The sequence below is a fragment of the Leucopleurus acutus genome (assembly GCF_964270905.1).
Source record: "Leucopleurus acutus genome assembly, chromosome: 8".
NCBI classification, from domain to species: Eukaryota; Metazoa; Chordata; class Mammalia; order Artiodactyla; family Delphinidae; genus Leucopleurus; species Leucopleurus acutus.
Window position 1 is genome coordinate 44,837,645 of NC_139151.1, and position 16,473 is coordinate 44,854,117.

The 16,473-nt window shown below is 41.0% G+C and overlaps 1 protein-coding gene and 1 long non-coding RNA gene across 3 annotated transcripts in view; one reads left to right on the plus strand and one right to left on the minus strand.

Annotated features, from left to right (window-relative positions):
• GRM5 (glutamate metabotropic receptor 5) overlaps positions 1 to 16,473 on the plus strand; it is a gene marked incomplete at both ends in the record, with an annotated part of 544,042 nt that overhangs the window by 480,242 nt on the left and 47,327 nt on the right. For both annotated transcript variants that reach the window (XM_082844898.1, XM_082844897.1), the window contains one exon: positions 5,438 to 6,377. In XM_082844898.1, coding sequence (XP_082701024.1) covers positions 5,438 to 6,377 — 940 coding nt within the window. The remainder of the gene's footprint in view (positions 1 to 5,437; positions 6,378 to 16,473) is intronic.
• The window catches only part of LOC309965420, a 252,681-nt gene that overhangs the window by 196,746 nt on the left and 39,462 nt on the right, over positions 1 to 16,473 (minus strand). The gene's annotated exons all lie outside the window — the stretch shown is intronic.

Below are 16,473 nucleotides of genomic sequence, written 5' to 3' on the forward strand. Positions count from 1 at the left end.
ATATCATAGGACATCACTTATATGGAATCTAAGAAATGATACAAATGAACTTATTTACAAAACAGAAAGACTCGCAGACCAACTTATAGCTATCAAAGCGGGAAGGAGGTGGGGGAGGGATAAATTAGGAGTTTGGGATTAGCAGATACAAACTACTATGTATGAAATAGATAAACAAGAAAGTCCTACATATAGCACAGGCAACTATATTCAATACCTTGTAATAAACTATAATGGAAAAGAAAAAAATCTGTTGTTTTCAATATATGTCACCTCAAGCTATGAAAGGATGAATTATACTGGAGAATCACAGAATACGGATCAAGCATGAAAGGGGAGGAAAGTGAGATGTGGATAGCCACCTAAATAGATGTCATCAGAAAACAGGTCGTGATTTCATAATTTATGCCTCACATGCATTTCTAGAAAGGAATGTAATAATATTGTGCATCTTCTAAGAAACTCTAATATGCTTGTTAGGAGGGAACTTCACCAATATGATCACGATCCTTTAATCTAAAATATAAAAAGCATACGCTAAACTGATTATAGTAAAACTATAAAATATATAGTCTACAGATTCTTAGTTAACTTCTACATACCCTTCCAGTGATAACTTACCAGTACACTGAGTACTTCCAATACTGAGTACTTACCATTACACTAAGAATGAAACTGGGATAAAAAAGAAAACCATTAATGCAGAAAAGGCCCTAATTCACAGAAGAAAATAAGGAAGAGATTTAGGAAGAATAACAGTGTATTCAGATGTTTGTAAACCAATGCAAAGTAGGCGTAGCAATTAATGAGAATCTAAACTTATATCATAATAAGGTTAGCAGTATCTCAATATTCTGAGGTTTGATAGAAGTTCTTCATGATACCACCCCCTGTTCAGAGGAAACAGAACTAAAAGTAGTAAAGGGGGGAAATAGAAGAGAGTGATATGCCACAAGGAGAGATATCTGGAAAACTGAAGCTCAAAGCTTTGTGAAAGCTCTTTGGGTAAGGATTTTTAAAAAGAAAGAAAGAAAGAAAGAAAAACTGAAGTGACATTGTTAGAGGAGGATACGGTGCACCAACCACTTAACCACTTTCCTTTGGCTTCTGACACCCTTCCTTCCTTCTAGATGATCTAGCTTATATCTTCCCTGACACATCCTCTTCCTCTGCCCTTCCTTAAGTTCGGTGTCATACCAGACTTCCAGACTCTGCTCTCATCTATATATATCCATGAATTTCCTTATTGATTACATTTACTTCCATGTCTCTTATTTCCACCTATACACAGATGATTCCTAAAGCTGTAACTTCTACCCTGATAGCTCTTCTAAGCTTCTGCTCCCATCTGCTCTGCTCGTCATAAACATTTCAAACACAACATGTCCAAACTGGAACTAGATATCATTCCTATAAAATGTGACGCTCTTCTTCCAACAGCCTGCATCTTGGTTAACAGCACTGCCATCAGCTTGGTTAGAAGCCTCTCTCCTGACTCTGCTGTCTGTCTACCTCATCATTTCTTTCAGTCCTAGTTCTGAAATGTCTTTACCAGCTGAATGTTCTCAGGACAGTGGCTTTTAATTATTGCCCTAACATCCCTTGCCTGTCCTATTGTGATAGCCTTCTAACCATTTTATTCACCTCCCGTCTCTACCTGCCATCCAGACCTCCTGTCTTTCCAGTCTATCTTCCCCCACTATTAATCCTGGCCTTGAGACAACATAGCTCATGGAAAGCCTTAGGTAGGGTTAGGGTGATTGCATCTAGTAATTATCATGTAAGACATTCACACACTGGATGAGAAGTCAGCCTGATAATCTCTAAGGTTGGGCTGCCAACCAAGGACCAGTTGTATAGTCACTGAGCTTGCTGATTCAAAACAAAATTCTTTTGTCCCACCCCAAATGTACTGATTCGAAATCTCCTGAGTTTAGACTCCTGAATTGTATTTTTGTAGACTCTCCAAGTGATTGTGATGCACATCCATTCTTGGAAACTCTAAGATCTTATCCAATTTATAACATTCAATGATTGTAACACTATCATCAGAATCCAATATCTTCTATTCCAAGAGAATAGTTTCAAAAGTATTTTGCGCAATGGCAGCATCATTAAAGCCTTTGCAGTGGTTCACGTTAAATGAAAAAAACATTCATTTGAATATATAAATTCTGACAACTTTGAGAAAATAACCACAACACATTAGAGGCATCCCTTATACACATTTCTTCCAACACATACATCTAATGGAGATTTCTAAGTTTCACACATGATGTTAACAGGTTGCACATGAAGAGTTCAAGAATATATTTGACATAAAAACAGTGATGAATGTTATCCCAGAGAAACCATTCAGTAATTAGGGTGCTAATGACGTTTAGATAAAAGCAGTTAAGATTTAGCAGAACAACAGGGGGAAAAAAGGAGTAAAGTGAAAGCCCTTAAATATTTTTATATTTTTTCAGGTGATTCTCTTTAGCTGTTGAAAGGTTTCCTGCTTCATGTACCACATAACATCTTTCCTATATCAGTAAATTACCATGGACGTGTAGTAGCTCATGACCTAGCAGGGGAAACAGACCCCTATAGAATTAACTACAGGAGATAATGAATTTCATTGTCATATCAGTGTTATAAATAAGCTGTTATGGAAGAATAAAGATAGGAATGATGAGTCTCTATTTTCTTGTTGTAAAACAGTCTCTATGAAGAACAAATTTGTAAATATGAACCTAAACCCTATGGTATCCTAAAGTCTCAGAAGTTGATATCCTACATAATAAGTCGCACACGTGAACACAAGTGCCTAAAAATATAGATACAGGTATATTCATTAGCAATGAGATATGCATTTATTTATAATCCTACACGCTATATAAAATAACTGTCATATTTAGTCTGGGCTATCCACATACACATTTTTTAAAGTTAAAAGCACAGGTTTTTAAACTAAGCATACATTTTCCCACAGAAACTATTTTGTAAAGTGTGCTGAGGACCCTAGGCTAACTCACACATCCTATTAAACCCGTATTGCATCTTACTGTAAACTAATAGTTTGAAACCTAAGATCTTGAAGAAAAAGACTGGCAAGGCAGAAATAAGAGAGAGAAGAAAGAATGTTTTCGTTTCTTTCTACAACAGAGCTGCCTCAGACATGTTTCTTTGTCATTGTCAGGGAGGAAGAAATTTCCCTCTACCCTTCTGGGTTCTTCTGGCTGACATCAAGAGAATTAAATTGACATGAGACATTAAGAAGAGAAATCAAAGAGTCTTACAACCTGTAGACATGGGAGAGACTCAGGAAAAATGAGTAACTCACCAAAATGGCCAAAGCCCTCATCTTAAGTACCGTCCTCAGCTAAAGACAACAGAGGATATTGAGGGTGGGGACAGTCAGCTAGGGGAGGAAAAGCACAGTAAGGGTAAAGGTTTTTATGCAGATTCAAGTCTTTGCCTTCTCCACTGATAAGAGTTTCTAGAGATTTGGACATCCTCCTCTACTGTACAGTGAGGGTGCTACTCTTCCAAATGGAGATTTCCCTCATGAATGCAAATGTTTCTTACAAAAGTGTGTCTCTCCTAGTGGGGTTTTCAGTTTTCTTCCCCCGTCTGCCGTTTCTTAGAAAATAACCAGCTGAAAGTAATTAATATCTCAAAGAGACATACTTGGGGATGGCAAATTCTGCTCCCCTACGCCATCATTACATACTGTGACTGTTGTCTCCCTTACCTCCTAGTAGCCATTGATATTCAGAGCCACTTAATACAATACCCTTGACCAGGAGATACAGGAAGTTACAGCTATATCCATTAGGGTTTGGTGTGCCTGCATATATAAGGGAAATAAAAGTTGTTTAAACAAGGTAAATATGATATACACAGTCCAGAGCTAGTCAGTGATTCCACGGTTAACAGGGACTCAGGCTCCCTGCATTTTTCTCTTCCAAATCCCAAAACATGTTTTCTGACCTTAATGTTACCTTATAGCCCAAGATAACTGCTGGAGCTCTAGCCATCATGTGTATAGTCCAGTCGACAGAAGGAGAAAGCCAGGAAGGGCAAAAAAGGTACTTTCCAAGATGAGTCATTTTCCTTGAAGGAGTTCTCTGCTTACATCTTTCTGGCTAAAACCTATCACATGGCACACCTGACTGCACAGGTTGCTGGCAAAGGTAGCGTTTTAGCTGCATCCTTTACCACCCCAAAGGAAACGGAGATCTGTTGCTGAGGATAAAGGGGAGGATGGCTATTTGCAGGCAGTGAATGATCTCTGCCACATTGCTGAAGTGTCCAGTGCTCCAGATTACTACCTCCTCTCCTACTCACTCAATAAAGCTATCTCAATTCCATTTTAAAAATCTAATTGACAAGAATGATCCTTTGAGAGCAGTGGTTCTCAACTCTGGCTGCAAGTTTAGAAGCACTTAGAGTGCCTTTTAAAAATCCTGATACCCAGGCCAATGAAATCAGAAACTCTGGCACTGAAACCCAGGCCGCAGTACTTTTTAAAAATATCTAAGTGATTCCAGTGTGTAGCCAAGTTTGAGAATCACTGCCCTAAAGAAATTTAAAAGGAAGGCACATAACCCAAACAACGCCAAATTGTCATGTTTTTTTGCAGTGGATTCAAGCACCTATGTTGGTCATCCTTGATGCCTTTGTCTTTCACATATCCCCACATGCATTTAAACAGCCTGTATTGCTTCCAATATTTCTCAAATCCCTCTACACCTTTACCTCATCCAAAATCCACACAGCAACCAAAATAATGTTTACAACACACGCACACAAATCTGACCATGTGATTCCTCTTACTCTACATAGATCCCTCCAATGACTTCCCATTGATCTAAGACCCTCTGCCCTGCAAGATCCCCTCCTGCCTACGTTCCAGACTTATCTTAGGCCGCTCATCACATTACTGTATGGAACCTCCTTTCAGGCCTCCAATGCCCCCTAGCTCTTTCCTTACAATTAATTTCTATTTGCTAAACCTACCAAATCCACAAATTCAGCCAAACCACGACACTTGCATTTGCTAATTCCTGTTGAAGGAGATTTTACTGTTCCCACAGACTGAGTCAGGGTTCATGCTCTACTTCTTCATGGTCCTTATCCCACCTGTAGGTAATTCTATAAAAGTCCCCCTAACCCCCACCAATTTTTTTTTTGGAAGGTGGGGAATATGTTCTTCATCATTTTGCTTTCAGAACCTAGAACAGCTCCTGTCACAGAGTATGTATTTGATAATCTAAAGATAAATATTTTATGACTGAATATATGAAGAAAGGAGTCGTATGGGATACTGAGCTTAGAAGGGTAGACTGGAGACAAACTCTAAGGATCATAGGCACCTGCTTACAACTTAGGCACAAGTGAGCCAAGTCAATATTTCTTCCTTCTTTTTCAATATGTGTCTGTGTCTCTGCAGGTTGTGATTTGATCCCAGTACAGTATCTTCGCTGGGGTGACCCTGAGCCCATTGCAGCTGTGGTGTTTGCCTGCCTCGGCCTGCTAGCCACCCTGTTTGTCACCGCAGTCTTCATCATTTACCGCGATACACCAGTAGTCAAGTCCTCCAGCAGGGAACTCTGCTACATTATCCTTGCTGGCATCTGCCTGGGCTACTTATGTACCTTCTGCCTCATTGCAAAGCCCAAACAGATTTACTGCTACCTTCAGAGAATAGGCATCGGTCTCTCCCCAGCCATGAGCTATTCAGCCCTTGTAACCAAGACCAATCGTATTGCAAGGATCCTGGCTGGCAGCAAGAAGAAGATCTGTACCAAAAAGCCCAGATTCATGAGTGCCTGTGCCCAGCTAGTGATTGCTTTCATTCTCATATGCATCCAGCTGGGCATCATCATCGCCCTCTTTATAATGGAGCCTCCCGACATAATGCACGACTACCCAAGCATTCGAGAAGTCTACCTGATTTGTAACACCACCAACCTAGGCGTTGTCACTCCTCTTGGATACAATGGATTGCTGATTTTGAGCTGTACCTTCTATGCTTTCAAGACCAGAAATGTTCCAGCCAACTTCAACGAGGCCAAGTATATCGCCTTCACAATGTACACCACCTGCATTATATGGCTGGCCTTTGTGCCCATCTACTTCGGCAGCAACTACAAAATCATCACCATGTGTTTCTCAGTCAGCCTCAGCGCCACAGTGGCCCTCGGCTGCATGTTTGTGCCGAAGGTATACATCATCCTGGCCAAACCAGAGAGGAACGTGCGCAGCGCCTTCACCACGTCTACGGTGGTGCGCATGCACGTAGGGGATGGCAAGTCCTCCTCGGCAGCCAGCAGATCCAGCAGCCTGGTCAACCTGTGGAAGAGGAGGGGCTCCTCTGGGGAAACCCTAAGGTAAAAGTTTTGCAGGTGCTGTAGAGCACTGGCCCCTAGGGCGGAATCGGTGGCATTTGTTTCCCAGGCCTTTGAGATGCGAAATACCTGAATAACTGAAACTAGGGGAGGCAGGGTGCTGGGAAAGGGCTTTGGACGTTTGCACTGAATGGTTTTTATGGCGTTAATTGGGTATGGGCCTGGTGACTTAACCTAAGGCCAGAAACATAAAAGTTGAGATAGAGAAAAAAAAGCAAAGACTTACAACAAAAGGGAAGTGAGGTCAGAAGAACAGGGAGAGCACAGCTAAATCACTGAGGCAAGGCAAGGACCTCGGGGTCCTGAGGGGACAGAGATACACCGTGGACTAAATTCTAATTCACCCGCATAGAACAGAGAAAATTAGTGTTAACAAAGATTATGCTGAGAGCAGAGCACCAAGAGCCTTACACACCTGACTGCACTTACATGTGCCTGAACCTCTCTCAAGCCCAGAAGGACCCTTGACTGCCCATCCCACAGAGGCACAAGAAATACATAATTTATACTTTCATTCTTTTTTTTTTTTTTTTTTTTGCGGTACAAGGGCCTCTCACTGCTGTGGCCTCTCCCGTTGCGGAGCACAGGCTCCGGACGCGTAGGCTCAGCGGCCATGGCTCACGGGCCCAGCCGCTCCACGGCATGTGGGATCTTCCCGGACCGGGGCACGAACCCGTGTCCCCTGCATCGGCAGGCGGACTCTCAACCACTGCGCCACCAGGGAAGCCCTATACTTTCATTCTTAATGGGCAACTTGAACTCTTTGGGACATGTCTAAGTAGCTGAAAGGGGCAAAACAACAAAGGGGCTTTGCATATAACCTTGCTAAACAACCAGCCAGTTTCCCACTTTCTCTGTTGTCCATAGTCTCATCCCATCCACCAAGGCCAGCGTCCCAGGTAGTAGTTATCGGCCAATGGCCATCTGAAAAGAATCTGAAGCCAACAGCCAATGATATCCCTCCATGTGGAGGACCTTCTTATGTGATAAATGCCCCCTAAGGCACTTCAATAGGCAATGAGATCATCTTATCAGTGGCTTGAGAACAAATTTGGAGGTATTAAAAAGGCTACATAGATTGTTACTGGGAATAATATTTAAGAAAACACATCAAAAGAACTAGTCAGAGCATCAGTCTGCAAACTCTATAGAGATTTGAGAATTTTCCTAAAATCTAGACAAATAAGTGGAAGATAAGCATTTTTCAAATGGAAGATAAATAGCTAAATACTAATCCTTGAACAATTCTCTTATACCATCATTTAGCCTTCCTGAAAAATCCTACTTTCCTATCAGCCCTGATTCTTCAAAGCCTGAATTATGGGTGATGGTAAAGGTACTGTGTCTGCTGAGGACTAAAAAGGACTCATAGGCTACTTGGGAGTTTATCCGCGTGACCCAATTCATTTGCATTATTAACATGTATCCTTGCCTCTCTCAATTCTTTTCTGATTCCTATATGCCTCTCATCTCTTTCCACGTACACTGTGCAGGGTATTCAACTAAACTGTAAACCTTGGGAAAAATAACCCCTTCTACTTCCTCAATAAATCCTGGGTATGTCATGGCCTATACATAGAAGACCTTCCATATATCTAACTGCTGGCATACTTTCCATCTGCCTTCGTGACTTCTAAAACATTCTTTTTCCGCAACTTCTGCAAGATAAGCCTTTTATTTTATCCAAGAAAATTTATTTTTTCCAAACTTTTATTTTATCAGCCTCTCTTTAAACCCTCTCTTCAAATAAAATCTTCCAGGGAATCCTGATAGAGAAAACAAACCGGTTGCTGGAGGGACGGAATTGTGAGACTGTGCCTAAACACCCCAAAAACTCGCCAGGGCAGGCTCCATGGAGAGAACATGCAGCAATGGCGAAGAGCACTGGCCCTGTAGCCAGCTTGTCCTGAGGCTGAACACCGGCACTACCATTTCTTGTCTCTGAGCCGTGCTTCCTTCACCTGCCAAATTGAGATCATATCGCCTACCGCATAGGATTGTCAAGAGTGCAAGAAATAGTGTGTGCAAAGGCCAAGCACACAATAGACACTTTATTGGAGGGAGCAGAGTGCAGAGCTGGGCAGCACTGGGATTAAACACCCCAGTTAGCTGGTCAGCATCACTTACTAGCTGTATAACCACAGGCAAATCACTTAATGTCTCTCTGCCTCCATTTCCTCCTCTGATGAATGGAGTTAATGAAATACATATTACATACAGTGGTTGTAAGACTAAATAAGTAAATACATGTAAGTGTATGCCACACAATAAGTACTTCTTAAGTGTTTGCTATTATTATTAACTAAGTTAACAGCTGTCAGTCTTTGTCCATACCTGAATGTCTCTGTGTCAGGTATGCAATGAGGAGGATCTTCATAACAGAGAGAGCATCATATAAGGCAGAACAAACCTATACATACATTGATTGTATAGCCTGGGCTTTCTAGAGCATCTCCATTTTTACATTGTCTAGCTTCTAGCCAGACTGTAGAACATACCCTTTGTCCCAATCTAAGCAGGATAAGCTTGGGAGTGGAGGCCTTGTCTACCTTGTTCATCACTGTGCCTCCAGGGCCTAGAAGTAATGAGAAGGGTGCTTGACACATAGAAGACACTCAATAATCATTCATCGGTATGTTTGTTGAATGAATGGACTGAAGAATGTAGTAATGCGGAAGCTACTCTTTGCTTGTCTTCAAGTGTGCACACTACTTCCCCCTAGTGGTTCTACTAACTTTCATAAGATTAAGCCTACAATGATCAGTTGTTTTTGTTTTAATTAATTTTTAGTGGAGTATAGTTGCTTTACAATGTTGTGTTATTTTCTGCTGTACAGCAAAGTGAATCAGTTATACGTATACATATATCCACTCTTTTTTACATTTCCTTCCCATTTAGGTCACCATAGAGCACTGAGTAGAGTTCCCTGTGCTATACAGTTGGTTCTCATTAGTTATTTTTTTTATACATAGTACTGTATATATGTCAGTCAGTCTCCCAATTCATCCCACCTCCCCTTTCCCCCTTAGTAACCATAAATTTGTTCTCTACATCTGTAACTCTATTTCTGCTTTGCAAATAAGTTCACCATTTTTTCTAGATTCCACATATAAGCAATATTACACGATATTTGTTTTTCTCTTTCTGACTTACATCACTCTGTATGACAATCTCTAGGTCCACCTTCGTCTCTGCAAATGGCACTATTTTCTTCCTTTTTATGGCTGAGTAATATTCCCTTGTATATATATGTACCACATCTACTTTATCCATTCCTCTGCTGATGGACATTGAGGTTGCTTCCATGTTCTTAGCTATCATAAATAGTGCTGCAATGAACATCAGCATGCATGCATGAATGCTTTCAAATTATGGTTTTCTCAGGGTATATGCCTAGGAGTGGGATTGCTGGGTCATATGGTAGCTCTATTTTTAGTTTTTTAAGGAACCTCCAAACTGTTCTCCATACTGTGGCTGTAACAATTTACATTCCCACCAACAGTGTAGGAGGGTTCCCTCTTCTCCACACCCTCCCCAGCATTTATTGTTTGTAGATCTTTTGCTAATGGCCATTCTGACCGGTGTGAGGTGATACCTCATTGTAGTTTTGATTTGCATTTCTCTAATAGTTAGTGACGTTGAGCATCTTTTCATGTGTTTGTCGGCCATACGTACATCTTCTTTGGTGAAGTGTGTATTTAGGTCTTCTGCCCATTTTTTGATTGGGTTGTTTGTTTTTATGATATTGAGCTGCATGAGCTGTTTGTATATCTGGGAGATTAATCCCTTGTCAGTTGCTTCGTCTGCAAATATTTTTTCTGATTCTGAGGGTTGTCTTTTGTATGGCAACACAAAAGACCCTGAATAGCGAAAGCAATCTTGAGAAAGTAGAGCTGGAGGAATCAGGCTCCCTGACTTCAGACTATGCTACAAAGCTACAGTAATCAAGACAGTATGGCACTGGCACAAAAACAGAAACAGAGATCAACTGAACCGTACAGAAAGTCTAGAGATAAACCCACACACCTATCGCCACCTAATCTATGACAAAGGAGGCAAGAATATACACTGGAGAAAAGACAGTCTCTTCAGTAAGTTGTGATGGGAAAACTGAACAGCTACATGTAAAAGAATGAAATTAGAACGCTCCCTAACACCATACACAAAAATAAACTCAAAATGGATTAGAGACCTAAATGTAAGACTGGACACTATAAAACTCTTAGAGGAAAACATAGGCAGAACACTCTTTGACATAAATCACAGCAAGATCTTTTTCAATCCACCACCTAGAGTAATGAAAATAAACACATGGGACCTAATTAAACTTACAAGCTTTTGCACAGCAAAGGAAACCATAAACAAAGCCTGCTGTGATCTGTATTACAAATATCCCCTGCACTCCTGTGGTCATCAGTTTCTGCTCAAGATTCCCACCCACTGATCTCATGTTTTGCTATAATTCTAACATTCCTCTAATAACATTAGATTACTATTTTCAACTACTTAATTTCTAATTTAGTAAATAAAAGGGCAGCATAAGCAACAAAATTCACTGGTAATGCCAATAGAAACAGGAATTCTTAGGATTTGGGGTCCTATTTTAACTTGTTTTCCCTACAGGGTCATGTAGTTGTTTTTGTTTGTTTGTTTTGGGGGGGGGGTTTTTGGAAGTTCTTAAACAGAGGGCTTTATTTTTATTTTTTTTTAACACAGCAGGTTCTTATTAGTTATCTATTTTATACATATCAGTGTATACATGTCAATCCCAATCTCCCAATTCATCACACACACCCCGCCGCCACTTTCCCCCCTTGGTGTCCATACATTTGTTCTCTACATCTGTGTCTCTATTTCTGCCCTGCAAACCAGTTCATCTGTACCATTTTTCTAGATTCCACATACATGAGTTAATATACAATATTTGTTTTTCTCTTTCTGACTTACTTCACTCTGTATGACAGTCTCTAGACCCATCCATGTCTCTAGGGTCATGTAGTTCTTAATGATTGGATTCTGTAGTCAGCACATCTGGGTATTAGAATATGAAAGAAGGTACAGAGGCACCTTTGGCATTGTTGGCTTTTCTGTATGAGGTCTTGGCAAATGCTGGTCTGTCTATATGATTATGGCTGAGACAGGCTATCCTCTGATTATACAGAGACTTCTTTTTGCCATTAACCAGGATATTCACGCTGGGACCTGCTTCTGACATAGAGAAGAAGAAAGGCCCGAGAAAGCTATAATACCCTTGCATCACATACATCCCATAGCTTCTCCCTGCTTTGAAGCTATAATTCTAAGAAATAAAGTTAGATCCAAACTAAAATTCCTCTATACCTCCCATGAGCTCTCAAACTAGGTATTCCTTCTCTGTGATCCAAAATCAAGATGTTCAAAACATTGTAGATATAACTGCTTATGTATGGATTTATCTCACCTTTTAGTTTATAGTTTTATAAAGGCCAGTATGTATCACATTGCCTTTCACACTGGGGCTTAATTAATGGGGAACAAGTGAACTTGAGTGCTCCTAAGATTTTCACATTTTAGTCTAAATCACTTTCATTAGTTGTGCTTCTCAGGCTTGAATTCTGTAATATGCCAATAAGCCTATCTGTTGGGATCTAGAGTGACATTAAATATGTAACCTAAATCTTCGGATGTAGGTCTTTGGGGAGAAGCAGCTGCTCTGCTCCGCCTAGCCTGGTTCTACTTGCTTCCATCTAGTGTATGGTGAAGTAGGCTGCTATAAATCCAGATTGGGTTTGGGTGCTGTTTCCGAAAAGGCTTATATATGTCCCTTCCACGTCTCGTGGCAGACGGTGAGGGCTCCATTTTAGAGAGGACACTAATTGCCTAATTTAGAGTGAAAAAGATAATAACAACTTCTGAGGTTATAGTAACTATATTTCCAAAAGTTAGTGCACACTCTGCGTGAATTTGAACAAGGTGCTTCAGTCTGTTTCCTCACCTGTGAAATGGTACATAATAACCCCTGTTGTAAGGAGTAACTGAATTGATATGTATTAAATGCTTTCTATCAGCACATAGAAAGCACTCAATAGATGGTAGGTAAATCTTTAGAAGTGTGTTCAGCTGCAAGTCAACCTGCTTTTCAGAGATTTACATGACTTGTTTGCCTTTCATTTTCCTCGTGTTACAAGAAATATGCAGATAGCCTGCTCCTGGCGTTCCTCCAGGGCTCAGTGATGCCAGAGCCAACATCTCTGCTATTCTCTAGGCCTTTTACTGATGAATGCACAAGAGCTCCATGCATTGTACCCCTTTATGAGGGAAAACAATAATCTTCTCAGAGTCCCCTACGAATTTGCCTTTATGTCTTATTGGCCCAAACTGTCTCAATATAGCTACCCCTAGCTGCAAGAGAGTATTGGAAAGCATGCATTTAGCTTTTACATCTTCTGAAATGGAGACTGAAAGGAAGCTGTCAAGTGCTTGTTGGATACACCAGTGAATAGTGTCTACCATGGAAAGCGAAGTACCTAGTAGCATTAGTGGCAGTAGTAATATTAACAGAATTGTCTAGTGGTCACAAAATACTGAAAGTAGAAGCAATAATCATCCCCATTTTTCAAATGAGGGGTCTGTGGTCCAGTATGGTTAGAACACCTGTCCATGGTCTCATGACTAGTTAAGTTATGCAGCAGTTTTTAACTCAGGCCTTAGCTTTTTGGCATCGGAGTGGAGCATCTCCCAGAATGTTTTCTCTGGAAAGCGAGTCTGACCAAATTGCTCCTTGAAAAAAAGTGTATTTTGTCAAAGAAGCTTGAAGAGACTCTGACTATTCTTTTACTGGAGATAAAAACTGAAAAGTCTTGCAGTGTATAAACCAATCACTCATGTGTTAATCCTTTTCCATCTTCCCCCAAGCTTACTGAACACAACACTACTTTTTCAAGTAACTCCCTTAACCTGCTGGAGAATTGATACTACAAGGGTGATTCTCTTTGGAAACCATCATCATAGCCAAAAGAGAAGAAAGGTTTCTGGGGGCCTGAAGAATAGTTCATATCTTCATTGAGAAGGGGGCTAGAAAGAGCCAGTTCCACCTCCGATCTTGGAGAGAGAATCACTTCTGTTCTCTGAGCACCTAAGGGAAGAATAGAGCTAATTCGAACAGGTCTGAGCAGTTTTCTGAGAAGTTAAATAGGCTCACCCTAGAGCACAAAAAAGAAAAGTGCCCAGAGTCAGTCACTCAATTCACTGAAATAGCAAGGGGAGATTTTTATTTAAAAGGGAGTGAGTCACTATAGATTTTTTTATAGAGAAACATACTATTTATGCCATCAACGTATAGAGGTCCCTGTGATTCACATTTTGGTTTTAGACACTAATCTTCCAGCACGACATCGTGCAGCATCAAATCACTGTCAGGCAGATAGCCATGCTTCCGTTTAGGGCCTTCACTTCAGCTGCAAATTGACAAATGAACACAAAACCAGTTCTGACCTAAATAAAGCATTGAATGTGATGAGTCTAAAGTTCTGGCTCTACAACATTCAGAGTTTCCAGGGTCATGGAGCTGAGGTTCTGAGAAGCAGTGGACCTTTTTTTTTTTTTTTTTTTTTTTTTTGCGGTATGCGGGCCTCTCACTGTTGTGGCCTCTCCCGTTGCGGAGCACAGGCTCCGGACGCGCAGGCTCAGCGGCCATGGCTCACGGGCCCAGCCGCTCCGCGACATGTGGGATCTTCCCAGACCGGGGCACGAACCCGTGTCCCCTGCATCGGCAGGCGGACTCTCAACCACTGCGCCACCAGGGAAGCCCAGCACTGGACCTTTCATGGCTAAATTAATGACAGAGGCCTATAGCCCTAAATTATAAATTTTATCAGAAGGTAAAACCCTCCCCAGGGTTTCTAGTCAGGTGGCAGAAACATTAGCATTGTCTCCACCGTAATTTTAGAAACTATCATTTGCTACTTTTGTGTTAATTAACTAATTAACTTGGCTTTAATTAACATTGTCGTGAAGGCCCACTTAGGCTATTTGCTAAAGCAACTGCTAGTCCTTTCACATACACCGTCCAAATTACAATTTGCCTGGAATTGGCTCTCTTATGTGAATTCCAATATACACAACTATTATCAGAGCTTTCATGATTTCCAGTTGCTTAGATTTCATTAAGTGGTGATTAGTCTCTACGAAGTGATGTTCATGCTATTTCTCCCTCTTTAGAATCCTCTGCCTCTTTCTTCTCTCTCTCCAGATCTTTTTTCTCTTCCAAGGCCCAGGTTCCTCAATGAAACCCTATGAGATTAAACTATCTCACAGACTTTCCCTCAACTGGACTCAGAACATTTAGCAGACATTCCTCACACCTTCTTCAATTATTATTTATTCACAAACATTTACTGAAAACTGAGCATTCCCAGACACATCCTGGGGATGTGAGGGTTGTTCTGTGTATGTATGCAGTAGTTTCACAACTATCTAATGAGATCTTAAAAGTATTTGGATTAACATATACACACTACTATACATAAAACAGATAACCAACAAGGACCCACTGTATAGCACAGGGAACGCTACTCAATATTTCATAATAACCTATAAGGGAAAAGGATATGAAAAGGAACACACACACACACACACACACACACACACACATATAACTGGATCACTGTGCTGTACACCTGAAACTAACACGATATTGTAAATCAACTATACTTCAATTTAAAAAACATCTCCCTCAATGCCGAGCACAGTGCGGACACACAGCAGTGCTCGTGGATGGATTATGAATCTGGGGGGCATCAGCTCTTAGGGATCACACTGCCCCCGTGAAAAAGACCACTCAGTTCACTGACTTGAATGCCTAGATTTTAGCTGATAACGCTTTGCTCTAGAAATATAAGAAGAAATACATTTTCCTAAAATCAAACCCTGTTTTTTAATCAAGCCTCCGTGAAGAGCCTGCTCTGTGCCAAGCACTGTTATAGATTCTGTGGATACAGAGATAAATAAAACATAGTCTTTGAGGTGCTTTCAGTCTCCTGAGACAGAATTAAAAACAGGTAAGTTCGATAAAGGGCTACGGGGATAGGAGTCTACAGGGAAACAGCGGGGCCTAAAAGTAGCAGCAGTAAATTCTACATGCTGGGAATTAGCAAAACTTTCCAAGGGACTCAGTTCAAACAATAGAAACTATCTAAACATTTTCGTCTCTGCTAAGATGTCTTCAGGGCTTCTCTACTGGCTAACACAGGATACAGCCAAGCTCTCATTACCTGGCAGGAAAGGCCCCTGGTGGTATAACAACTCCTTTCCTGGCCAGACTTGCATCTAGTCACTCCCTGCTTGACTTTCCATACTGACCCACTCACACTTTTCTTGCTTTCAGGCCTCTATCAAGGTGGCTACTTTGGTATAAAATATACCTGCCCCACTCACCTGCAACTCTCACTTGGCCAACTCATACCCATCTTCAACATCACTTCTACTGGAAAGCTTGTCCTGACCGTCTGGAACTGCATTAGGTCCCTCTCTTCATGGGACCTAATGAGCATGTGCTTCTCCGTGTAGAGCACTTATCAAGTTTGTTAAAATTACCTGCTTAACTGTAAGTCTCCCTTACCCACGCACGTAAGCGCACGTGTGTACACACACACACACGCAATACCGTGAATTTACTAGGCACAGGGCCATGTCTTACTCATTTTCTGTGCCATTGGCACCCAACACAGTACCAGACACATAGTCAGCACTCAAAAATACTTGTTAAATTAATGCATGGACAGATGGATAGATATACAAATAATGACGTTTGAGCAATTGATACCCTCGCATTTGACAATGAACAAAGAAGGACTAAAGATAGTGAATAATTATATTTACCGAGCATTTGCTATGGGCCAGGCACTGCTTAAACCCCTTACAAGTATTAACTCTTTTAATCCTCATTTTATAGATGAGGAAACTGAGGCAAGCAGTGGAGAATTTACTTGCTCGAGTCCATACAGAGTAAGTAAAAGACACAGGATTAGAAGAGAGGCAGGCTGGTTTCAGAGCCCGAGCCGGTAACCGTTAAACGGATGTTCCCCATTCCAGTTCTTAT